The 26,546-nt window shown below is 44.5% G+C and overlaps 2 protein-coding genes across 5 annotated transcripts in view; one reads left to right on the top strand and one right to left on the bottom strand.

The window, feature by feature from the left end:
• ninj1 (ninjurin 1) overlaps nucleotides 1-19,676 on the top strand; it is a 24,495-nt gene extending 4,819 nt beyond the window's left edge. The window contains exons 2-4 of one of the 2 annotated variants that reach the window (XM_060910127.1): nucleotides 14,791-15,031; nucleotides 15,158-15,325; nucleotides 19,393-19,676. In XM_060910127.1, coding sequence (XP_060766110.1) covers nucleotides 14,791-15,031; nucleotides 15,158-15,300 — 384 coding nt within the window. In that variant the 3' untranslated portion in view covers nucleotides 15,301-15,325; nucleotides 19,393-19,676. Of the gene's footprint in view, nucleotides 1-14,790; nucleotides 15,032-15,157; nucleotides 15,326-16,213 lie in introns of both variants that reach the window. The other variant, XM_060910125.1, reaches the window with a different exon arrangement.
• Nucleotides 19,675-26,546, bottom strand: card19 (caspase recruitment domain family, member 19). 3 transcript variants are annotated; one of them, XM_060910123.1, is made up of 6 exons: nucleotides 26,497-26,546; nucleotides 24,864-25,003; nucleotides 24,577-24,736; nucleotides 22,174-22,239; nucleotides 22,021-22,086; nucleotides 19,675-21,889 (listed from the first exon to the last, which is right to left on the bottom strand). In XM_060910123.1, the coding sequence occupies exons 1-6, from the start codon at nucleotides 26,501-26,503 to the stop codon at nucleotides 21,777-21,779; spliced, it is 552 nt and encodes a 183-aa protein (XP_060766106.1). In that variant the 5' UTR covers nucleotides 26,504-26,546; the 3' UTR covers nucleotides 19,675-21,776. The 3 variants fall into 3 exon arrangements, with proteins under 3 accessions (XP_060766106.1, XP_060766107.1, XP_060766105.1); XM_060910124.1 differs by lacking the exon at nucleotides 26,497-26,546 and having other exon boundaries at nucleotides 24,864-25,010; XM_060910122.1 differs by lacking the exon at nucleotides 26,497-26,546 and having other exon boundaries at nucleotides 22,021-22,239; nucleotides 24,864-25,010.

The following is a 26,546-nucleotide window of genomic DNA, read 5'->3' as shown; positions in this document are numbered from 1 at the left end:
AAACAGGCTGATGAATATATGGACTAGTTGAATGAGGACTTATTGTTGAGTGTCTAAAATAGTCATTGAATTAAGTGACTTTTGTAGGTAAAATTAGGTGTTTAACAACCTGTTAAAAATACACCAGAATGCAGGAAATGGCATCTATCTCATCTCATCTCATCTCATCTCATCTCATTATCTCTAGCCGCTTTATCCTGTTCTACAGGATAGCAGGCAAGCTGGAGCCTATCCCAGCTGACTACGGGCGAAAGGCGGGGTGAAATGGCATCTAATTAATTAAAAATTTTCTGGCGGAGGACCCCCCGCCAGTGTGTCCCCCCCACATTAAAAATGCTTCTGACGCCCCTGAACAATGCAATATTCCATCTGGTAAAAGGAGCTAATTGAACAAGGTTGTCTATTTCTTGAGTTCTTCAACATATTGTCATTTAACCCTCCCCCTTTTGCGAAATGGTACGGTCCAGTTCTGGTAGAAGCGCGATGCGTTAAATCTGTGTGCTGATCAGTGCAACGCTACTTGCTGCTGTGTTGCGGTGCAGCAGCCAGCCAGCCAGCAGTGGAGTGCGTACAGTCTATGATCGCTAAATATGAAGAGTGGCTGTCAAAAACGTAAAGAAAGGCAGCTGAAAGCTGAGAGGGACCGGAGAGGCAGGCAACTGGTCACTCAGTTTTTCCCAAAGAAAGGTAGCTATCGCTCACATGTGTTCAAAATATTAGCAAATGGTAAATGAACAGTATGAACGTGGTTGGATTAGCCTATCAAGAGAACACTTTTACAGTTTGTACAGTGGCATTTTTTCCATTTTAATAACTGAACTGACTTGTGTGATAAACAAGATGAAATATTACATTATGCTGGTGCTAATAACTAGTGCTAATAACCAGTTTCATAACTAATGGGGTGCCCTAAATATGCACAGATTCAGCCTCAGGGGGACCTCCGCCCTACCAAACCACTGAACCCCCCTTTGGAGAAGGAGGTAAGCAGCAATACAACCCATAAATGCTTTAGGATTGAAGTTTTTAATGAGCGAGTGCCATATACAGTTTGCTAGATTAAAGTGTTGCTAATAACGGTCCATGGACGGGCAACCAATAGTCTAACTCTGCTTACGCTCAAATTTCTGTCTAGACACACTTTGTTTTGAACATATTCCCTTTTTGCAGAACAGTACACACAGCTTTCTACCTAACACACAACAATCCATGGGATTTCCATAGGTATTTTGATGCTGGGTAGAAAACTTTTTCTATGATTTATTAGCAGTCACATCACACATTTCACTACCAATTGTCCTAGCACAAGAAGGCATGTGGCAAAATCTTGAATTTTCATTTGTGATTGTAAATGCACCAGAATTAGTCACTGACCAGTTTTCATCTAGTCCCTGGTAGGTTAATACATAAAATGTAATAACAAAGTCACAAACTCAAGGTCCATGGGCTATAAAAAGTCAAATAATGACAATAGTGCAATTGTGACGAGGGTGGGCAAAGTTGGGGGGCCCAAAATTCTAATCTTTCATGGGGCCCAAAATTTCTGGCGGCGCCCCTGGGAGCGGGCCCGGAGGCTCCGGTACCTTTTCCCTGGGGGCAGGAGGCTGAAGAGTGAGTGTGAAGGGTGGGAGGTGTCACCAGCGATGCTGATGGCTCTGCGGGTGAGACGGGAGTGATAGATGTCTGTAAGGGAGGGCTGCGGGGTACCGATGATCTTGCTGGCCGTGTTCACTATGAGTTGCAGACTCTTCCGGCAGGAGGCAGTGCAGCCTCCGTACCACGCAGTGATGCAGCCAGTGAGGACACTCTCCATGGTGCCCCTGTAGAATGAGCACATGATGGGGGGTGGGACTCGTGCACTCCTCAGTTTGCGGAGGAAGTAGAGTCGAGTTTGAGCCTCCTTGGCTAGTGATACGGTATTGTTGGACCAGGAGAGGTCCTCAGCAACTAGGAATTTGGTGCTGCTCACCCTCTCCACTGCAGCACCATCGATGGTCAGAGGGGGATGCTGTGAGTGACCTCTCCTGAACTCGACCACAATCTCTTTGGTCTTCTCCTTATTCAGGAAGAGATTGTTGTCTTTACTCCACTCGACCAGTTGGCTCACCTCATTCCTGTAGTTGGCTTCATCGTTGTTAGTGATGAGGCCCACCATAGTCGTGTCATCTGCAAACCTGACGATGTGGTTGGTGCTGTAGATTGGTACGCAGTCATGGGTCAGCAGGGTGAAGAGCAGCGGGCTGAGCACACACCCTTGTGGGGCCCCTGTGCTCAGCATGATGGTCCTGGAGGTGTTACTGCCGACCCGAACGTTCTGTGGCCTCCCTGTAAGAAAGTCCAGCACCCAGTTACAAAGAGAGGTGTTGAGTCCCAAATGTCCGAGTTTTTGTATTAGCTTTTGGGTTGTGTTGAATACCGAACTGTAATCCAAGAACAGTATTTGCACATAGGTGTTCTTTGAGTCCAGGTGAGTGAGGGCTGGGTGGAGAGCAGCGGAGATATGGACCTGTTTGACCTATATGCAAACTGGAACGGGTCATGAGAGGGAGGGAGAATGGACTTGATGTTCTGCATGACCAGTTGCTCAAAGCACTTCATGATGATGGAAGTCAATGCTACAGGCTGATAGTCATTATAGCTAGATGGGAAAGGCTTCTTTGGCACTGGTATTATGGTTGTAGCTTTGAAACACGTGGGGACAACAACTTAGTTCAGGGAGATGTTAAAGATGTCAGCAAGGACATCCCTGAGCTCCATGGCACAGTCCTTCAGAGCACGACCAGGTATGTTGCCTGGTCCAGCTGCCTTATGTGGGTTGATCCTGGAGAGGGTCTTTTTCACGCTTGCTGGAGCCAGACATACTGCCTGATCATCCGGGGGAGGAGTGGTCTTCTGTGCTGGTGTGTTGTTTTGTGTTTCAAAATGATTGTGAGATTTAATAAATAATAATAGCTTGGTTATATATGTAGAAATGGCAATATTGAATAAATGATAATATATTTAATAAATAGTAATAAATATGGCACGGTGGTGTAGTGGTTCGCACTGTGGCCTCACAGCAAGAAGGTTCTGGGTTCGAGTCCAGTGGCCGGCAGGGGCCTTTCTGTGTGGAGTTTGCATGTTCTCCCCGTGTCTGTGTGGGTTTCCTCCAGGTGCTCCAGTTTCCCCCACAGTCCAAGTATAGGCAGGTTAGGATAACATGAGGCAGCCATGGGCTGAAGTGCCCTTGAGCAAGACACCTAACCCCCAACTGCTCCCCACTGTAGCGTGGCTGCCCACTGCTCTGAGTGTGTGCTCATTGCTCACTTGTGTGTGTGCATGCATGTGTTCACTGCTTCAGATGGGTTAAATGCAGAGGATGAATTTCACTGTGCTTGAGTGTGCATGTGACAAAGGCTTCTTCTTCTTCTAAATTGCAATATCTACTACCACTACTTCTACTATGACTACCATCCATCCATTTTCTTCCACTTATCCAAAGTCGGGTCACGGTGGCAGCAGACTAAGCAGGGTATTCCAGGTGTCTCTCTCCCCAGCAACGTGTTCCAGTTCCTCCTGGGGGATCCCAAGGCACTCCCAGGCCAGATGAGTTACATAATCTCTCCAGCATGTTCCAGAAAACCTCCGAAGGAAGGCACCCAGGAGGCATCCTAATCAGATGCCCGAACCATCTCAAAGCTGACTCGTTTTGACATGAAGGAGCAGCGGCTCGACGCCGAGATCCCTCCGGATGTCTGAGCTCCTCACCCTGTCTCTAAGGCTGAGCCCAGCCACCCTACGGAGAAAGCTCATTTCAGCCGCCTGGATCCGTGATCTCATCCTTTCAGTCACTACCCAAAGCTCATGACCATAGGTGAGGGTTGGAACGTAGATTGACTGGTAAATTGAAAGCTTTGCTTTCCGGCTCAGTTCCCTCTTCACCACGACGGTCCAGTACAATGCCCGCATTACTGCTGACACCGCCCCAATCCGCCTGTCTATCTCACACTTTATTTTACCATCAGTCGTGAACAAGACCCCAAGATACTTGAACTCCTTCACTTGGGGCAGCAACTCATGCTTAACCTAGAGGGAGCGGGGCTATGACTACTACTACTACTACTACTACTACTACTACTAATAATCATTGTGTTCAAGAATCTCATGCAGGAACCAGAAATACAGTTATTTATCCTCAAATGTCATGTCAGACTGCTTGTTACTGGCAGGTCAGGATGGTCGTGATGACTGAATTCCGCCTTACCAGCCTGATGAATAATGGAACCTGCTCATGCAAAGAAACTGTTTCCAAGACATACATCGTTTTTAGAATCTGATTTTGGAAGAGGTGACTAGCAGGGTAGGAGGATGATTTTTCCCGCTCGCCTGTTTGTCCTGGCAATGTACACGTCTTCAATTGATGACAGACTGCAGCCAATGGCTTTCTCTGCGCTATTGATTGTGCACCTAAGCTTCTCTTTCTCTTCTCTCTGGAGGCAGCTGCACCAAACCAGATAGTGATGGCAGACATAAGGATGCTTTCTATACCGTAAGTGGTAGTATCGAATTGCACCAGTTTATCTTGGGGGTAGATGGAACTTCTCCAACTGCCATAGAAATACATTCTTTGCTGAACATTCTTGTTGATGGATGACGTGATGATGGCTCTCCCATTTGAGATTCCATTCCATTACATGACATGGCATTTAGCAGACACTCTTATCCAGAGCGACGTACGGTACAACGAGTGCAAAAGTCTGGTACAAGAAGTGCTGAACTTCTTGACAAAGTTCTAGTGTCAACTGGACAAGTGACAGCAATACCAGGTGAAATATTCTGTTGAAGTATCAATACTCAAACAGCCAAGGAAACAAACCAACCATATAAAGTACAGCGAACTAGAATCTAACTAAAGATCCTGTGTGATCGTGGTTCAGAGAAATTTAACCAGTGTGATGGTGCTCACTCCAAGTCTGTGCGCATCTCTGTATGTTTGAGTTCAAAGGAGATGAAGTTGTTGAACCTTCTGGTGGTACTTTGAATCATCACCATCAGTGATGTGACCAGGCACAGCAACAGATCCTGCATAGGGCCCAAGTTCCCATTTCTGAAGTGATGCTGAAGGAGCCACCAAGGGGGAAGGTACCGTATGGGAGGGGGTATCACCCCATCCATGGGAGGTGGGGGGAGTATGTGGTCCCCCCCCCCCCCCCCACACACACACACACTTTTTTATTATTTTTTTTAATGTCATTGAAATACCCAATTTCCATGCATTTCAGCTTATTTTTATGACATTTATATTGGTACCAAAACTTGCCAGTGGACGGTGGATCTGCTGACGGTTTAGAACACACATGTTTAGTGTCTCACAGCACCGAGCTATGTTTATTTTGATGGGGCAACGACCTTGATATTTTATAAATCATGCATTAGTCTTAGATCATGACAGACATTGGGCTGTTACAGGCCGACACTCGAGTCTATCAGATACAGATTTAGATTTTAGAGACACTAAATCACCAGGATATTTCCAACACATGGATCTCTTTACACACCAGGAATATAAAGGGAAATTTAAGCACAAGGCCTAGATATTATAAATAAGTTATTAAAAATAATATCTCCTCCCTTGGTCCATCATAATCTGACATGATGACACAAATGACCGATCGCATGCGTGCAAGATATAAATTACAGACGGTCAAGATCAATAATCATAAAGATAAACTTATATGCATGTAATGACAGGAGCTGCCACATGTCTGTAGGTTCGTAAACTCTCCGGTCTGTCAAAGCAATCGGAAAATCTCGGCATGTCAAATCCCAAAATACAGTCGAGTTGTCAGAGTGCTGTGAATGAAAAGACCAGATTTCATCGTCACTTGTCAGCATGACCAGCAGTGGGGCCCAATCAGCTAACCCCAAACGTACCAGAAGACCTACAGGCCCTATACATGGGTCTATATACACGTGTACTTGTTTAATAAGCCGTCAGTCATCCCAAGAACACTCGTCGGCAAGTTTAATTTTCGATAAACCCTGACAGATGATTGACATTACTCTTTAGATTCTTCTGGTGCGGGTTTTTTCATGTCTTGGCAGGTCAGCTGGTTTGGATCTCATTTTGCGGGTCTGTCCCACCAGGTGTGGGTCACTTAGAAGGTCTGTCCTGAGTACTGGATTTGAGAAATCCCATCCCCAAGCTTTCCGCGATGGAGTGTTAACATGAATTAAAGCATGATACACAAAGTTTTCAGAGAAAGGGAGAGCGCAGGGTCAAAGCCCTTGGTCAGCAGTATCAGTCCAGCAGTTCAGAAGCTGGATCATGTGCTTCAGTGCACTGCAAAACCCGATAAGGTCACTGAGCTCAAAAATTTTATTGAAACCAATTATGTAAAAATTTTTGAGGTAAGTAACTTAAATTTTTTAAGGTAAGATTTCTTAATTACACTATAGTTACACTTAATTGTAATTTTTAAGAAATCTTACCTTAAAAAATTAAAATTACTTACCTCAAAAATTTTTACGTAATCGGTTTCAAGAAAATGTTTGAGCTCAGTGACCTTATCGGATTTTGCAGTGTGCTTCGACAGCTTTAAAAGAATTTTGTTCCACTGATGAAGTGAATGTTGTTCAATACTTTGCAGTTTTTAGCACTTACTACCTAATCTTACCCTGAAAACAAAAAGGCAGGTTAAAATTCATAGTTAAGTTGTTCTTAGTCTGTTGTTCCTGGAGAAACATGAAAATGTACAATCAGCACATCTGCACACATCAGCCTGTCTTCTGTGCTGTAACAGGAATGAGCTTCAGAGAAGGTCTAAAGGAAGCTTAGGGATTAAATCTCAGCTTTGGGTCTGCTTTTGGTGTCCATCTGCCCAAGGTTCCTCTCAACTACAGACTCTACTCAGGACATCTGCAAATGATTTAACAGACTGTTTGTTCATGTTAACCATGAAAACTGCAAGGCACAGGAAAGGAGGAACATGGCTGTTGACTGACTCCGAGATGAACTTGTTCATGTTAAAATAATAGAAATCCCTCAACTTTCACTTCTGATCAGCAGGAGGTTCAGTTTCACTCTGACCTGCAGTGATGAAACTGTGGAACATCTGACAGGATCCCATGCCCCTCTTGGCGGAGTTCGAGGTCACATGAAAGTATTCATTCTGAAACTTCTTAAAGGAGTACGCCACCCCCAAGTGAAATTGAGTCAGTCCCTGCAGTCCCTAGAGTTGGATGAGTGAGCCAAAGCGTTTTGTAGCCGACCCAGCCATTGTCCTGATCAGGAAACGTCCTGGTTAGCTTAGCTTAGCGTAGTCGCTGTAATCCGGCGTGTCCAGATAGCATTGTCGTTGCAAAAGTGAACCAAATAACTCAAGATTTTTTATAATTATTTCTCATGACCTGTACATTGACATCGAGTACACATATCAATGCAAATTAACACGAAGGGATTTACTAGACCAATTTATATCTGGAACTATTTTCGGCCACAGCCCAGGCAAAGCACCGCTGCAGGCGCAAAGACACCACGCAGCACCACAACTTCCGTCAATACACCAGTGTTACCAGGGAAACCAGGGTTTTCAGGTGCTGCGTGGTGTCTTTGCGCCTGCAGCGGTGCTTTGCCTGGGCTGTGGCCGAAAATAGTTCCAGATATAAATTGGTCTAGTAAATCCCTTCGTGTTAATTTGCATTGATATGTGTACTCGATGTCAATGTACAGGTCATGAGAAATAATTATAAAAAATCTTGAGTTATTTGGTTCACTTTTGCAACGACAATGCTATCTGGACACGCCGGATTACAGCGACTACGCTAAGCTAAAGCTAACCGGGACGTTTCCAGATCAGGACAATGGCTGGGTCGGCTACAAAATGCTTTGGCTCACTCATCCAACTCTAGGGACTGCAGGGACTGACTCAGTTTCACTTGGGGGTGGCGTACTCCTTTAATGAGATGAAGCATCACACCAGGTTTTTTTTTTTTCAACATCCATCCAAGAAGCACTGAGAAACATCAGTCCCTTATGATGCCCAATAGATGATAAACCAAGAGTTAAATTGTCACTTCTCTTTCTAAAATTGTTCAAGGTTCACTGAGTTCTTGTTTGGTGAACAGAATTAGAAAAGATGGTTCTCTGTTAATTTGCTTCTAGACTTTGGAAGATTACAGAGCTCATGCTATAATTCTATAATTTTCTGTCTCTGCTCAGAAATGTTCTCCATGTGGAAAGTGTGCATTAAATTTAGGTGTCGTGACAAAATATGTGAATGAAAGTGTCCACGGTAATAAAGTATAATAAATTATTATCCATACAGGACACTTTTTCGATGGAATAAAAATGTGTTCTATTCCCTTCTAGCAGGTTTCGTTCATTTGGTTTGATAGCATGCAATATTGTTACCATATCACTTATCCTACGTGTATTACATCACTCTACCCAATGGAGAATGAGCGTTGAATATGGTTTACGATATTGCATGGTTGTCAAGACAACATGGTGTCACACATCGGAGACGTAAAACTTCTGCGCTAGCGAGCGACTGGGACAGTTTGTAAACAAACATGGCCGCCAGGTTTGCTTCGTTACAAAAAATACAGAAGATTTTGAGAGAATTTTGAAAGAGAAAGATGCGCTGAACACCGGAAAGGAATGTGTATGTGTAGTAATAATAATAATAATAATAATAATAATAATAATAATAATGGCTTTTTTCCTGGTCTATCAGATATATTCCATTCAGCTACTCGCCTTCGACCTGTTCAGTATCATACTAGCTGAATGGAATAAATCTGATATACCATGAAAAAAAGCCAGACAATATTATTTCAATAACATGATTTTGAATGCATTCTTGAGTGAAACATTTTCAGCGCTTTTCCAAATTAAAATTTCCTTGAATCTTTTTATTTTTCCTCAAGATGTTTTCCCAGTTCCGACCCCCCAGTCAGGTTTCCCCCAATCATCTGACAGCTGTGAACCAGGGAGGGTGAAGGCTCTCCTGTGCATCCTCCGAGGTTCACAGGGCAGCTAAACACACTTGCAGGAAAGAGCTGTTCGCCCTCTTTTGCATGCTTGAGCTCACAGGTGATTGTCGAGCGTCGCTGGGGTTGACAGGAGCAAGAGAGCATGCCTTCTACCCAGAGAGAGCGAGAGAGAGAGAGAGCTCGGCCGGGTTGGATCTCTTGGACCTGTGGCCGTGGATGGCTGTGGCATCATATGGTTTCAATCTTGCAATGGATACAGCAATGCCTTTTTTTGTTGTTGTGGCGCCACTTGGGAGCCACATTGTCACTATTTTACCCTGCCACGCAAACCAGAGGACGTGGGAAATAAAAATAACGAAGGTAATTTATTGGTCAACCAGACACACAGATGTCCTGATGAGTGTCTCTGTCTGATATCGCAATAACTCCTCAACAATATATCGTTCAGCCTGAATGTGTATAATGTTGCTTTATTATACACTTGCAGGATGTCAGGAAGATGAACAGGATATTGTGAAAAACATGAAGTATGCTACATCTTGCACAAAAATCTCAGTAGTTCCACTTTTCACGAAAATATGATGACACGTGCATTTCCTGAATTTGCATTGTTCACAAGAAAGGGAACTTTCTTTCTGTAGAATTGTGAACCGTGACCATATGACATATCGAATGTTCCAGAGATCTGAGTGACACTTGACATTTTGAAGTAAAAAAAGAGAGAGAGAGAGAGATGGACAGATCCAGTGTAGGAGGATATACTGGTGTGAGGAGGGGGATAAGGAAAGAGATCACACAGACAGAACCATTCAGATAAGTGGCTCTGTCCGGGCAGCCTGGAGACAGTGTGTGTGTGTGTGTGTGTGTGTGTGTGGAAGTTGCGTTGAGTCTCTCAGTCTTTTCCTGCTGTTTCACACAAGGGCTCGTCTGTTGAGCAGAGACTCGGCTCCACCCGAAAGCACTGGCACGCTCGGGAAATGAAGTTTTGGTTTGCTGAAGCTTCATAAACACAATGAGGCCGTTCCACTAAATTCCAACCATCATATTAACAAACGTAACACAGCTGTCCAGCTGTGTTTAGATGAAGGTATTTAATGTGATAATGTCATCCTGAGAACATGACTCTTGGAACAGGTTTGTCTTTTATTCCACTCCACTGGTGCACTCTCACGTTTTGTTATATTGTGGTTTCCCTTTTATAATCTTAATGACTCATTTCCTGATTTTGTATTGTTCATAAGTAAGGGAATAATCAGACAGAGCACTCTGTAGAATTATGAACGGTGACCATTTGACATCTGAAACGGTTTCCTGTTTTCCCAGAAATTCCAGTGTGTCACATGATCATGGTGGTGTTTGGGGCATGAGGCCAACGCCATGCTTCGCTGGGTACAGGCCAATTCAACACGCCGATCACAGTTTTATCGCCTGCGTTTCAGGGCACTGTTTGGGCTCCTTGGAATAAAGACTTGTCTTTTTTTATTTTAAACCAGTTTGATGAAGACTCCCACATATCCTTTGGAAAATCCCATAATCCCATCAAGTGTTCCATGAAAGTTAAAAATAAACTCTCGGCTCCAACGGAACGTTTTTTTTTTTTAGACATGTAGGAATGTAGTAATTACATAATCCTTGTCATGACAGTGTAATGAACTGAAATGAAGGGTTTGGTGAAAACCTACACTTTGTACATAAAAGGCGAACAGCAGGACAGTGAACAGAATAAAACTGACCTCTGACTCGTTTTCATTCCTGTCTCACAGGCTCACTTTATCAGGTTCGCAGAGTAAAAAGAGCAGAGTCTCGACTTTTACCCACAGACGTTCTCGTGTACACTTTTCTGGCCCCAAGCTTCATCATCACACTTGTAACTGAATATCCGCACTTCCTTCACGCCATTCCAAACAGGAAATCAACCCAAAAAAGGCAATAAGAATGATGCACAACAATTCCTGGAGTAAAAAATGTTCACAGTGACCTGTATTTAAGTGAAACACAAGCTCTGTGTGTGCGATTGCTTTTCCTGGCAAAGTGAGTCGTGTGTGGGTTTTTTTTTAAATCACAAAAAGGACTTGATTCTCGTTCAGTACGGATGAGAGCATGTTGAAACACATCAACACTGTTTAAGCACATCTTGTCGTATTCCAGTATCTATTTTTGGATAAAATGCTTTTTTTTCAGTTCCCTTGGACACTTTGACTGCATGGAGGCTGCAGAAATACTTCAGTACTTGACAAATAGAGTTGTTGATATCATTGACATGACAACGGCTTGGGTGGAAGCAGGAAGCTGTTGATTGAGCAATGAACTTATACAAAATTGGACAGACATTTGTGCCGAAATTGCAAAATAGAGCAATGTTTTTTACTTTTTGTTCCCCCAAAATAGAGGGATGTGAGCATTTTACAAAAACACTTCAGATGGATCAGGACTAGTCTGAAGTCAAGAGTCGTGTTGAACATGATTTTTTCCAGAAGAGTGTCTAAACAGAAGAAGAAGAAGGTTTTATTTATCACACATACTTTACGATAGACACCACGAGCTGGCCTAGTGGTTAGCGTGTCCGCCTCTCGATCGGGAGTTTGCGAGTTTTACTCGCGGTGGGCTCATACCAAAGACCATCATAAAAATTGTACCTACTCTTGTCTGGCAAGTTACACTGCAGTACAGATGTGAGTGGGGAGTCAAACTCTCACAGTTACGCGCCCCTCACCGTAACCCTAGCTGTATTGAGGTATTTCACCCACGTGACCAAGTCATGTGATGCTGCCATTTTGGACGTCACGGCTCGAATCAGTTTGAATGCGAGGAAGGCGACAAACGAAAAACATAAAAGAAAAAGGAGCGAGATGCAGAAAACACCTTCACTATCCAGCGACGTAGGGCATTTACAGGGCGAGCAGAGGGAGAGGTATTTGCAAAAATTGAGGTTAGCAGGCTTAGAGAACGACGTTTACCTGCTTCCACCAGGATTGTTCACTGACGTACGGAAGTACACGAAGCCCTCGTCTTTACCTGACTTCGGCCCACATGATCTGTATACCTATGTCATTAAAAACCCATCGCCATACACAGGTATTGATCTGAAAGCGTACGAGTTTGGATACCTACAAATATTTTGTGTCAGGCTGGGTAACATGCCTACATCAGCGGGTCGTCCCTGGAGCCGGTGGTCGCCATCTTATTACAGCTAAGGTTTGTTCACATTTTCATTTACTTTTGGTCCTCAGGATAAACAAAATGTTATTAAATGTCATTGAAATAACTTCTTAGTCTGTTGAGACATGGCCCGTTATAAATTTGCTGTTACCAGGCAATGACCAAGAACTGTATTATTAGGGTCGGTGTAGTTGTAGCAGTGCACTAGAAGCTAGCTGTTAGCACTAGCTAATGTCAACAACAGTAGCTGGTATGTTACTGTAGCAATGTTTACGTTCAGTCATTTGGATGACTGTTAAAACCTTTCAGTCTCAAGTTTTTCCTTTACTGGATTTACTAGTTTACTGAGCTAGCGCGCTCGGGCAAGCTGGGAGCTAGCGCGTGCTAGCTCCCCGGCGGCCTGCGCGCGCTAGCTCAGTAAACTAGTAAATACAGTAAAGGAAAAACTTGAGACTGAAAGGTTTTAACAGTCATCCAAATGACTGAACGTAAACATTGCTACAGTAACATACCAGCTACTGTTGTTGACATTAGCTAGCTTGACGTTCAAAATGGCGGACACCAGGGCGTCACGTGACCCTGTGACGTCAGGTGAAATACCTCAATAGGCGAGAGGCTGAGGACTATAGAAGCAGACATCGGCGCCACCCAGTGTGCCTTAATGGCCTGGTTAGTACTAGGACAGGAGACTGCCTGGGAAGACCAGGTTCTGGCATAGGAAGGACTTTGACTTTACAATCGAGTGAATTTTTTTTCCACCTATCTCAGATTTGTTAGGAAGTTGGGGTCAGAGCTCAGGGTCAGCTGCGATCCAGCACCTCTGGGGTAGAGAGGGTCAAGGGCTTTGCTCAAGAGCCCAACAGTGTCAGCTTGGTGGTGCTGGGGCTTGACCTCCTAACCTTCTGCTCGGGCATCACCACTGAGCCACCATCACCCCATATGCAGTGTCACGTCCACCACAATTATCCGAATGCTCCCGAGTTTCAAGTTAACTCTGCTCCTCGGAGCATGAGGAAGGAAATGTATCATGGTATCCTTCTGCTTCCTCACTTCTGATTATCCTGCAGTAAACCCTCAAGTTACTTTCACTTTCTTTGTGGGAAAAACATGTGGCATCCAGAACAGGAATCCTCCGAGGAGCAGAGTTAACTTGAAACTTGGGAACATTCGGAAAACTCCACATAGACAAGAGGCAAGATCTAACAAGGAGTGGAATTAGTGAGGAATAAAACATTCGGGGGCATGGTGTTGTCGGAAAGTAATCAGCGTGATGAAATGGAGTGACTCTTCCCAAGCTGATGACTGTCTGAGAACAGCACACTCCAAAATATTTTATTCCTCTTACACTGCAGCAGTTTGCCAATGATGACATTTTATCATCTCATCTCATTATCTGTAGCTGCTTTATCCTGTTCTACAGGGTCGCAGGCAAGCTGGAGCCTATCCCAGCTGACTACGGGCGAAAGGCGGGGTTCACCCTGGACAAGTCGCCAGGTCATCACAGGGCTGACACATAGACACAGACAACCATTCACACTCACATTCACACCTACGCTCAATTTAGAGTCACCAGCTAACCTAACCTGCATGTCTTTGGACTGTGGGGGAAACCGGAGCACCCGGAGGAAACCCACACGGACACGGGGAGAACATGCAAACTCCACACAGAAAGGCCCTCGCCGGCCACGGGGCTCGAACCCGGACCTTCTTGCTGTGAGGCGACAGCGCTAACCACTACACCACCGTGCCGCCCGATGACATTTTATTTGTAAAAAAAAAAAATCACCAGGTGAAGAAACGTTCCTCCTGAAACGGTTAAAGAAACTGTTAAAACTGTGAGATGAACATGCAGAACTCAGGGTTTCAGCTCTCCAGATGTTCAGTGTTGTGTCACAGGAGGCCTCTTAGTTTTTAAAACACCAGTTTGTTTCTTTTGCATCCTTTCCTCAGTGATGCTCTGTTTATCCATCCATCCATCCATCCATCCATCCATCCATTTTCTTCCGCTTATCCGAAGTTGGGTCACGGTGGCAGCAGGCTAAGCAGGGTATTCCAGGCGTCCCTCTCCCCAGCAACACTTTCCAGTTCCTCCTGGGGGATCCCAAGGCGCTCCCAGGCCAGATGAGATATATAATTTCTCCAGTGTGTTCTGGCTCTACCCCGAGGTCTCCTCCCAGTTGGACATGCCCAGAAAACCTCCAAAGGAAGGCGCCCAGGAGGCATCCTAATCAGATGCCCGAACCACCTCGGCTGACTCATTTTGACATGAAGGAGCAGTGGCTCAACTCCGCGATCCCTCCGGATGTCTGAGCTCCTCACCCTCCTCATCTCTAAGGCTGAACCCAGCCACCCTACGGAGAAAGCTCATTTCAGCCGCCTGGATCCGTGATCTCATCCTTTCAGTCGCTACCCAAAGCTCATGACCATCAGTGAGGGTTGGAACGTAGATTGACTGACTGGTAAATCGAAAGCTTTGCCTTCCGGCTCAGCTCCCTCTTCACCACAACGGTCCGGTACAACACCCGCGTTACTGCTGACGCCGCCCCAATCCACCTGTAGGCTCTGTTTATCCCAGTGTAATGACTGTTCATTACCTGGACTCAGGACGCTGTAATGACAGGATGTGTGTGTGTGTGTGTGTGTGTGTGTCTTTAGGTTTTGAGACCGGGATACTACAGAAGGAGGACGTCATCCCCTCTCAACATGAACAACTACGCGAATAAGAAGAGCGCGGCGGAGAGCATGCTGGACGTAGCGCTGCTGCTGGCGAACGCATCTCAGCTGAAGGCCGTGTTGGAGGAGGGCCCATCCTTCAGCTTCTACACACCTCTCATCGCACTCATCAGCATCTCACTCATCCTGCAGATCATCGTCGGAATTTTGCTCATCTTCATCGGTGAGACACGCGATTTTATATCCGTTCAAAGAAAACCTGCAAACATTCCAACTCATGATCGTTATTATTCGTATTATTTTTCTTGTTTGTTAATTCTGCACTGTGTCTTCGGTCATTGTTGTTTAGTGAAATGGAATCTGAACGACGAGAGTAAACACTACCAGCTGAACACTCTGGAAAACATCTCCACAGCCCTCGTCTTCATCATCGTTGTTGTGAATGTCTTCATCACGGCGTTCGGTGTGCAGAGACCCAAAACCGGCGCGTGATCCACGGGGAGATCGCACGCATCAGGTACACACACGAACACACTCATCCACTTCACTTCACTGATCGAGTAACCACACAGATGGTGTTTGGATCTGATCTACATCTTAACAAACATCATCAAGTCTTCAAACACCCACGTTATTCATTAATTACTTAATTATTATTATTAATTGGTGAACAGATGAACTGTGAGATAACAGTTATAAAAAAATATAAAATGCTAAACCCAAAACTTAGCAGGCAAAAATCAAAATGAGTAAAGAATAACGCCACAAGCAGCGATCATCGGGGTCCAAGCATTACTTCACAAGCTGGCTGAACAATGCTCAGGCTGTCAAATGGCTGCTGAAATCTGATTGGCTCTCTGTGAGCATGTGATTTAGAAAACCACAGTGATGCAGCATATCAAACTTTGACTGGATCAGGGAGAAAGGCTTAACCTGTGCTGAATGTGTTTTACATGTTTTAGATGATTGTTGAGGTTGAGACTCTCCTGAGTAATTTGCATGTTATGCAGATAAGCTGAAATGTGAGTGGGCGGAGCTAAGGTGACCAAAAGACAGGTTTATTTTCTATTAAGCGAGGAATCAGACCTGAACAGAATTTAACTGTAGGTCTCCAGGTTCAGGAGATCTGGCCCACGGTGTGGATGAGTGGTGACCAACCCTGTTCCTGGAGATCTCCTCCTTGAAGACTTTAGCTCCAACCATCATCGTGCCCACCTCACATTCTTGATCAACTAAAAAGGTGTGTTAGCTCTGGATGATTTTGGAGATGAAACCAAGGTAGAAAGAAGGTTGATCTTCAGGAACAGGATTGGTGACCGTCAGTAATGTGAATGTTTCAAAACTAAACTTGGTGACGTATTTCAAGATCATCTGAGATTGATTCCAGCATGAAAATCCCTCTCAGGTCTGAGGCTGTGAGAAAACTTGAGCATGACTGGAGTCCTGGGAATGATGGAGGAGGTTTTCACCATCACCAGACCTGCTGACCTTCTCCACGACTGACTGTACGAGTGAGTGTGAGTGGACCAGCTCCGGCTGCAAGAGACAAACACACGGGATCTTTTGCATATTTGTTGCATGAGGACAACACGCCACACGGAAAAGCGAAACCTTCACTGCCTTGCTGTTACATCGGTGGATCTCTCAAGGAAAAACAGTCAGTCGCAGATTGCTCTTCAGCCTGATTTTGCATGAGAAGAAAATGTAATACAATTTCACTGCACATAGTATTTCTATTTTACATGCATCACACCGTGGGTTTATCATGTGTTGCGTCAGGGAGCCAGTAAGAGGAAAGCGTTCATCAGTCTGATGAAGCGCTGAAGACAGAAGTCGATGAAAGTGAAGGAACTGTCAGTGAAGCTGTAATACAGCTGTGTTCAAGCGGCTTGTGTTTGAAAGCAGCTGTTTTCTCACCTGAAGGTGGCGAAGTGAACTGTATTTACCGCTCACATTTTATTTGTTTTAGAAATTATAAGTGGAGTATCTCAGATTTACAGGATGAAAAAATGAAGCCAGTGACGTTTCCATCCTGAACAATTGACGAATCAAAATAATGAATCCTTATTTCATTCAAACTAAACGCTTCAATGAAGATGTGGTTCCTCCTCAGAGAACCCAGTCCCATAATTCTGTTCACCTGACGAGACTTTCGTACGAATGTACAACATGTTCAGTGATGTCACTGTCGCTGAATTCTCACCAGCAGGTCAGGGTTTGTTCAGAATCGAATTTTTTTTCCTCCTCAAAAATATTCTGACACTTCAACTTTAAGAACCCATAAATTCATCTGAACAACATGGAAATGTTTCGATTAACTTTCGAATCTGTGTCACACGCAGTTGTAAATTCAGTGAGTTTGCTTGAAGTCAAACAAAACCCAAAAAATAAACGCCGTTTGCAGATCATGTGCCCTGATGTGCCATTCCACACTTTAATTTAAAAATAAAACTTTAGAACAGCAATTTTTCCATTTTAAAAGTTATGATATTGTTAAAAAAATAGGTTGATCTGGATGGAGTCATCTACACTGAAACCGGATTTCCACTTGTGATGTTACCGGCTCACGAGAACGCCGTTTACCTTCATTACACAGAGCTGTCAAATAAAGGCTTCTGATTTAAAAAAAAATCCCCAGGCGCCACTACGCTCTCTCTCTCTCTGTCTGTGTGTGTGTATATGTGTGTGTGTGAGCTTATTGCTTCAGAGGGGTTAAGCCTAGGTCACAACTGGACGTACGATTTTTTTGGCCGTGCGATTTTTGGCGTTTCCCAAATCGCTGCGTTTTTTTTGTTCGTGGAGAAAGACGCACGTTGGCCGTAAGTTTGTCTTGTAACCTGAAAAAAACGTAAGCGCCCGTAGAGTTTGTTTGACATGACAAAGAACCTCTGCGGCCGGTCTGCGGCCAGTCTACGGCTCAAAAATCAGCATGTCACACGCGCGCCCTCCGTTCGTTTCACGTGCGCCCTCCGTGTGTTTCTTGTGTTTTTTGCATGTAGACCAGCCGTAGGAGCACGTACGGCCGGTTGTGACCTAGGCTTTAAATATAAAAAATGTCCCTGTGCTGTAATGTCTATGTGACAAATAAAAGCTTCGAATTCTAAAAATCTAATCAGCAGTTTTCTGTAACGGTGTGATTTTTACTAGCAACAAAATCCGCGAATCAACCAACTTCACTTTTATCTTTGCAAGTTTAAATCTCTCTCGGCAAGATAACGCTTATGCGGTACTGACACAGATACTTGGAAACGATGACCGTTGTCATAGCAACGTGATGCTTGCTGCCTAAAAAGATCACTTTTCTCAATGAATAAAAACAAACAAACAAACAAAACCATATCTCATAAAAATACAAGGAAAAATTTGGAGCATTTATAGGCAGCAAAAGGCTCCCAAAGGCTGGGTGTGTGTCTGCTCACTGTTTACATGTGTGTGTGTGTGAGAGAGAGACAGAGAGAGAGACAGAGAGAAATTTCACTACTTCAGTGATCAGGATTATTTTAAAGCCGCCAGTGTTTGACACTCGGCATCTTTATGGTTGTTTACAACAATTTAGAAGCGATGTATCCACTAGATCTCAGCCTCAGTCAGCCACGTGGTGTTGAAGTGATGCCACAATCTCGGATTTTCTCGTGCAGTTTGTACTCCGAATGTGAGTTTTGAACCTCAGCGTGAGTAAGATATCAGCGCCCAGGGACATTTTATTTGAAAAGAACAACAATCTGTATACAGGTACAAATATGAACAAGCGAACACTCGACCATGTCCTGTATGGATTTTATCTGTCAGTATAAAGGAGTTTACTTTTTGGGTTTTGTTTGATTTTAAAGACGTCTAAAACCTCGATTACTTTAATCCAGTTGCTGGAACGTTACGTGTTGGAGCAAAACACACACAAGCCGAATGAATTCAGATTGTAATCACAAACTGACGGAGTGCGCTGGAGTCAGGGTGAAATCTGGAAAAGTTATTTTCTCCCTTTTCACTTGTGGAGCGAACCCCACTTTAAAATCCTGCCACTGTACTGGGGATTGTTGTTGACTTTTTCACCATGTGAAGGTTTTCGCAGGCCGTCACACACATAACCACATTTCTGCTCTATTCATTTTGTAATAATAAGTTTTGTTCCTGTCTGTTTATCCAATCCAGTGTGTGTGTGTTTGACTGAAGAGACCCTGTGTACTCGTAGGTGGTTTCTTCATGACTTTGCTTTTCAAAATCAAAGCTAAACTGAGTTCAAGAGTCCAAAACCCTTTCAGTATTAACATAATTTGAACAAAAAAAATCTAATTTATAAAACCGTACCGAATCTAATCCACACTTTCAGGGCGTGTCTGGTGTCCGATGTTTGTTTGTACTACTTCTTTGTTTTGTGCATTTTTTTTTTCTTATTTTTTACTGAAGTGCCCCGATCAGTGTGGGACCGATCCGATCTGCAGAAACACCGTGCAATAAACAAATCAACATCAGACACCAAACATGCCTCGTCCAATCAACACGTGAGCACGCTGGATGACCGTATGGCTTTATTTACAAATTGTTTGTCACTGATGCCATCAGTTTCCTAAACTGCTTCCTGTTTAGAGATAGCGACGTGATCGTGTTGCTCGGCTGAACGGAGACTGAAGCTGGAGAGTCGGATTGTGCTCAGGAGCTCCATCACATCACCAACACACCAAAATATATCTGCTGCCTTCATTTCAGCTCTATACAGCAATGCCTGGGTGATCAATGATTTTTATTTTTTTTAAAAATAAATAAATCGATCATGTGTGTGTGAGATGTTAGCACTGTATCTTCTTTTAAGGAATGCTCTTTTTTATTAAAACAAGACAAAAACAGAGAAGAATAAAGATGATGAAGCACTAGTGTTTGGATTTATTTATTGATTGATTGAAAATGGGTACAAAAACAAGATCAGGCACGCCAGTGAATTGAAACGCATTCGAGTTTGAACAAACTTTCATAAAAATTATCAGTGTTTCTGTAAAACCTCAGATCTCAAACACCCCATCACCCTGCCGTACGTGTTCTAGCCTCGCAGTCACCATGGCTTTTACCCTGTTAATGAGGAACAGGAATAAAGAGGAAGTTATGAGCATGAACCCGTTAATTCCTGGCTTCTGTGTCCTGGTACGATGACTTCAGCCTCAACAACACTTCCACTTCACACTCTTTCGACTTTCATCATGCTGTCTGAGATAAACGTGTGCCGACTGCATGACTCGCAATTATTTTCAGTCTCAGGCCCTCATTAAAAAAAAAACACCTCAAATTACAAAAGCTTGTAAAGGCACAGATTTCTTCTCAATGGTCCATGTCAAACAAAATGTATAACAAAACTGCGAAAAGCACAGAATGAACCCCAGCCGGTTTTATAAAGATTTGGAATGTGATTTCCCCTTTGAGCATCAGTAAAGAATTATCTGTATCTTATTCTGTCTGAATGATGCCAGTCTCTCGTGCACAGCGTTCTGTTTGATCTGTGATGCCAGTGTGAGTTTGTTGGCGACCCAGGTGATTTACAACTCCATATCCTCTCTCTGGCGCCCCCTGTGGGGACACTGCTTTAGTGTACGACTGCGGGTTCACTTGGAGACGTTTATGCCGAAATCAAACTCCATAAATTCAGCCTGATTTTGACACAGCGGACAAATTTCCAGTGAATCCGAACATCGGGATGACAAACAGACCTTGTCGTGAGATGATAATCACAGAACGGCGGCGTGGCGTCCAGGACTCCTGAAGCAACAATCCAGCATGTCAGAATTTTTTCTGTTTGCTCGCACAGATCCTCCGATGCGTTTCCTTGATCGCTCTGATGGACAGTTTCTTGACCCTCCTGCTCGATGATTGATCCGTGCCGAACTTGTAGTGTTTCCAGTCTCGCGACCAAAACATGGCAAGAATTTATGGCACTACGATCGTCTGATCTGACGCTGTGACCATCGGGAAGGAAAAATATCGTGTCGTCTGATCTCGGCATTAGATGACGCTTGTTTACTTGTAGTCACTGGATATTTCCTCAGACGGATCCTGGAACAAGCGAAGCGTCACTAAGCTGCTGTCTCTTTATCCTGGGTTCCATGCCGCTGTCGTTAATCAGAACGTTGGTATCACTGTGTATTATTTGACGAGTGACAGACACGCAGTCGTTTTTTTAAACCACTGACTCTGTGACAAATTCGACATTAGGATTCTAATTTCTGTCTAAATTCAGTGACAACTAAACGACTCACTCGAATGACTCCTCGGGCCACGAACTGACGCAGGGTTCCGGATGCAACTGGGTTCCATGGTGTAGTGTAACTCGTGTTAGCGTTAGTGACGATGATTTAAAGCGTCCACAATAAAAAACTCTGATATTTTTACAGCTGATTATGGGCACACGCCCGGTCCAGAGCAGCACCTCATTCGAGAGCATTGTGACCTTCTGAGTGTCTTTACCTTGAAGAAATGTACAGATTCTGCAAAGATTAGTGCATATGGAAGTTTCTGTGAAAACACACGCATGTAAATCAGGTGAAACAATTTAAAAAACAAAACAAAAACCAGATCCCTGTTCCTTTTCCGATTGGTCCGGTTCGACAGCGTCCGACCTCAGGTTCCTTCAGCTCTAACACGTTCAGGGACGCATTTACAAACCCACACCATGAACACGCCTCGGGTTCACAACTGTTTCTTTTGCTTTGTTAAAAATATATATATAAAATGAGCATTACTATCATTCACAGTAACGCCAGACGAGATCTACAGAGATTGAGTTTTCTTGTGGGGAAAAATGAACTGAAATGAGACAGAAGTCTGGAACAGCTTTGGGCGTGTCCTGTTATATCATGCACAGGATGGACACAATCCTTACAAAAAAAAAAAAACTTTGGAAGGCACTTTAAACCCGCAGGAATCTTTCAGGTGAACAGAGCATCGCGTGAGTGTAAAACTGTTAAAAACCGGAGCAGTGTGTGAGGTTATCGGCCCAGCCCGTCTTCTGTGTACCAGATCAGAACCTCTCGGACCTTTCTCCCAATCCTGAGAGCGGCGAAGCCCAGAGCGCTGCTCGAACCTGATGCTGCCTTCACATCTAAACACACACGAGGGATTTATATTAAAGATGAATGACGATGATTAATTTGTGTTTTAGTCTAAATGTCATTGAAATGATAAATGGCGTGGGGCGGTACAGATTCACAGCAACTCTGTTCGTGCTCTTACCGCCGTAATAATACAGCAACGCTGCTCCGACAACCGCGCTGAAACAGCTGAGGAAGAACAGCGGCCCTGCAGAGAGAAAGAGAGATGGGAATCGCAGGTCAGAGCCCTGACGAGAACATGCCTGTTGTCCAACAGAAGGTGATGGGAGATTACCCTGTTCGTTTAAGACGTATCTCTCAGTGGGTCTGATGTTCGGCCTCAGCGTCGGATCCACAGATTCTACAGAAATCACATGATTCAGAGTTAATGTCGAACACAGTGTCTGTCTGTTCCAGCGGTTATCGGACTGATTACGATCCTCTCATGTCATGTTTATTTGTGGAACCGCGACCCAGCGTCCACACGATCCGGAGAGAAAGCGACAGCTCGTTTCCTACAGATATAGAACGCTGTAAAAGCCACAAATCCAAACAGCCAGCTCGAATGATTCCTCTGATGGAGATATCATGGAGCGTGTGTGTCAAAGTGTGTGAAAATGTGTATGTGGTCTGATGTTTCTTCAGTTCCTCATTCACAGCTTTCCCTCCTCACTGAAATTACATCCCTTTTACTGTTTGACACACAAACGTAAGAAAAGCTGAACACCGTGGTTTCATGTGATCTCAACCGGCCTCTCACTTGATCAGACGGAGTCGAGATCGTTGGTGAGGTTGTTATTTTTATATATATCATCTCATTATCTGTAGCCGCTTTATCCTGTTCTACAGGGTCGCAGGCGAGCTGGATCCTATCCCAGCTGACTACGGGCGAAAGGCGGGGTTCACCCTGGACAAGTCGCCAGGTCATCACAGGGCTGACACATAGACACAGACAACCATTCACACTCACATTCACACCTACGCTCAATTTAGGTGGTGTTTACATTAGACCGTATCAGCGGATCATCAGATTAACGTTTTTAAAACGATTCGCGTGCACACAGCAACGCCAATACACGGATACGCAAATCACATGACTAATTAGACGGCACGTCACATGATCCCAGTGCATATCGGGCATGCGCAAGTCACTCACCACTTGCAAGTGGAAGGATGGCAAGCGAACACCTTCTCCAGCAGATAAACACACCTGGCTGTGATGTTCATGTTCTCACTGAGTTTAAGCGCCTGAAGGAGGTAAATAAGTTGAAATGTGTAAATAAACCTCAGTGCGGCTCAGCGCTTCCTCCTGCGCTCCAAATCACTCCGCCCTGAACAGCGAGTGCCCTCTGGAGGGTGCGCACTCCGGCCCTGCGCAGCTCACAGAGCGCGCGAGTGAAGCGCACGAGCAGTGATTCGGGACTGAGCCGCTGTGTGTGTGATCCCAGCGCCAGCGAATCAGGAAGGTGGATGTCACGGTGACGTCGTCCAATGACGACGTCAGCTAGAGCTCAGCACAGCGTTTCCTCGTTCCTCAATGTTTACACAGCACCGGATCAGATACGAACTGGGTTGAATACGTGGGCCCTGGCGGATTCAAATTGTTCCGCCTGTGGAGTCGTTTCCCGGCGTTTTAATGTGAACGGACAGTGCATCCGCGACGAAAACGAGACGGATACGGTCTAATGTAAACACCACCTTAGAGTCACCAGTTAACCTAACCTGCATGTCTTTGGACTGTGGGGGAAACCGGAGCACCCGGAGGAAACCCACGCGGACACGGGGAGAACATGCAAACTCCGCACAGAAAGGCCCTCGCCGGCCACGGGGCTCGAACCCGGACCTTCTTGCTGTGAGGCGACAGCGCTAACCACTACACCACCGTGCAGCCCCTAATTATTTACTATAAAGGAAATTTTCACTGCTCTTTTAAATGTATTAACAGTTGTCAGCGATTGGTGCCTCGGATCTGCACATTATTTCATTTGTGTTTAATTCACTTTCGCTTTAGAAGCTGTTCAAAAAAAAAAAGGGGAGGGGGTGCTGGACAGGCCACGCCCACAAGCAACAACGGCAACAGCGTCAGAAGCAAGTTGTCACCTGCTAATGTTGGATTTCAAGCCCTGCCAGTTACAGTGAAAGGACATGGAAAAAAATCAAAGTGGGTGGGGCCAGGTGATGTCATGAAGTTCAGCAGAGTTTAATGTTCTGTAAAGCTTGAAGGCCGCCAGTGGGAGTGAGGGAGAGGGGAAACATCTGTCCTTTATTTTTATTTGTTTCTCATCCGGATGTAGAAAGAACTGATGCTATGGAACGGAATGGATAAAACTGTTGTGTGTTAAAATGTAAAAATAATTACGTTTGGAGAAAGGTATCGAAGTCTCGGAGGACTCTTAACCAGATGAGTGTCACTGATCGAAATCAGTTCCAGTGGCGAGTTCGTGAGATCAGTGAAGGTTTCTGTATCTGTTCTGGTTGGAAAACGTTCTCCGAACTCTCACACTGTTCTGTGTGTCCTGAGGGGGGAGGGGGGGAGGGAGGGTGTTAGGCAACGTGAAGAAAAATCTCCCTGATGTGGTCTTTAAGTGTTTTGTTGAACAGAGTGTAAGAACAGGATGTCTGAGAGGATACCTGAGCAGACGGTTGAGTGTGTGTGTGTGTGTGTGTGTGTGTGCGTGCGTGTGTGCGGTTCTCTGACCCCGACGGCGGCGGAGGCGTGTTGGGAGGCTGAAATACACCTCCTCCACGTGCAGGTGAAGCGCGCGGTAAAACTCTCGGCACGCTTCCTCCCCTTTCTCCTGAAGGTGTGTGAGCAACTCAGACAGTCGCACACATGTGGGCACATCCAGATCACGGAACTGTACAACACACACACACAGTAGATTCAGGGACATGCCCTCAGCAGGCATTCTTTTCCCCTTTGTGCTGTGTAAGTAGGACACACGTTTGTCTGGTGTTTCAGGACGTTTCCTGACTCAGTCTCACCTTGGTGGCCTCCTTGTCGGTGAGAATCTGAGGGTAGATTCTGTTCAACTGCAGAATGATTTTATCCACCAGCTCGGTGTCCAGGCGCCGGTCCGACTTCAGGAACCAGCTGTCTGTCTTTAACTGCTCGTGGAAGCTGTCTGACATTTAAAGAGGGGGAAAAAATCCAATTAGCTGAAAGGAAGTGGCTTCAACATCTGCACCACAAACGCTGACCAGAATCTCAGTGATTAAGGAGCTGCACCTTGTGACCGTAAGGTCATGTTTAAATCTCACAGTGAGTACTGATAGATTCCTGGTGCTGATTAAAGAGCCAACTCACAGATCAGTGAGAGTGTGTTCACTTCCACTCCAGTAATCACAAAGTCTAACTCACTCAATAAACTGATTAGTGTCGGTAAATCTGCTTGTTTCCAGTCAGTGACACTGTTTCAGTCTGATTCTTTAAAAAAAAAAAACAGTCGAGCAGCTGTGTGCAGTTTCACTACTTTATAAAGTTCTAATTCATCATGCATTCAATGCAACGATAAACAGATAAAGAGTATCATGTGTCATCTCATCTCATTATCTCTAGCTGCTTTATCCTGTTCTACAGGGTCGCAGGTGAGCTGGAGCCTATCCCAGCTGACTACGGGCGAAAGGCGGGGTACACCCTGGACAAGTCGCCAGGTCATCACAGGGCTGACACATAGACACAGACAACCATTCACACTCACATTCACACCTACGCTCAATTTAGAGTCACCAGTTAACCTAACCTGCATGTCTTTGGACTGTGGGGGAAACCGGAGCACCCGGAGGAAACCCACGCGGACACGGGGAGAACATGCAAACTCCGCACAGAAAGACCCTCGCCGGCCACGGGGCTCGAACCCGGACCCTCTTGCTGTGAGGCGACAGCGCTAACCACTACACCACCGTGCCGCCCATCATGTGTCATTCATTAGTAAATAAAAAATTGTAGTTGCTGTAGTATAAGAGGGATAAAACACTCCAGGGAATGCTGGTACAGGAAATACATCAATCTATAAACAGAAAATAGAAATGTCAGCTTCATGCAGAGAAAGTCAGAATCTCCAACAAGGTGCAGTTCTGCGTCCGGCCACCAGAGGGAGCACGATGAGTGAAAATAGATGAAGGGAAATTATTTATGATTTATTAGTTTATAAGTGAAAATGAATCAGTGTTTAAGCCATGATGCAAATTATATCCCGTTGGCTGAAATATAAGTAAATGTGAGTAAATCTCTCTATTAACCTTAAATCTGATTTAAATAAAAAAAAATAAATAAAAATTTGACAGCTGGCAGCTCAGGTTTGTCTACGTGGATTATACTGATGCTTTTCTGCACAAAACCAAGTCAAAGTTTCATGACTTTTTTTGTCACTGATTTAAAAAAATTGAGAAATTTGTAAATTTGAGAAATTGAGAAGTCTGTAAAAGTCTGTTAGCAAAAACGAGTGAATGTAATAATTTACTGTAAATCTCCAGCTTACATTAGTGTTCATTCAGCTCAAAATGAGATTTTTTTTAACATATAACTATCACGGAAAAATATTGAATACTCTAATAATCACTCACAAGAAGATAAAGTGTAATAATTTGAGCTAAAAGTGCTCATTTTGACACTAACCTCCCATTTTGGTTCCCTTGTCCTGCCCTTTGTTTTGGCACTCCCATGAC

This window comes from Neoarius graeffei, chromosome 26 (assembly GCF_027579695.1).
Source record: "Neoarius graeffei isolate fNeoGra1 chromosome 26, fNeoGra1.pri, whole genome shotgun sequence".
Lineage (NCBI taxonomy): Eukaryota > Metazoa > Chordata > Actinopteri > Siluriformes > Ariidae > Neoarius > Neoarius graeffei.
Note: the sequence above shows the minus strand (reverse complement) of the source record. Positions and strands in the feature narration are given on the sequence as shown.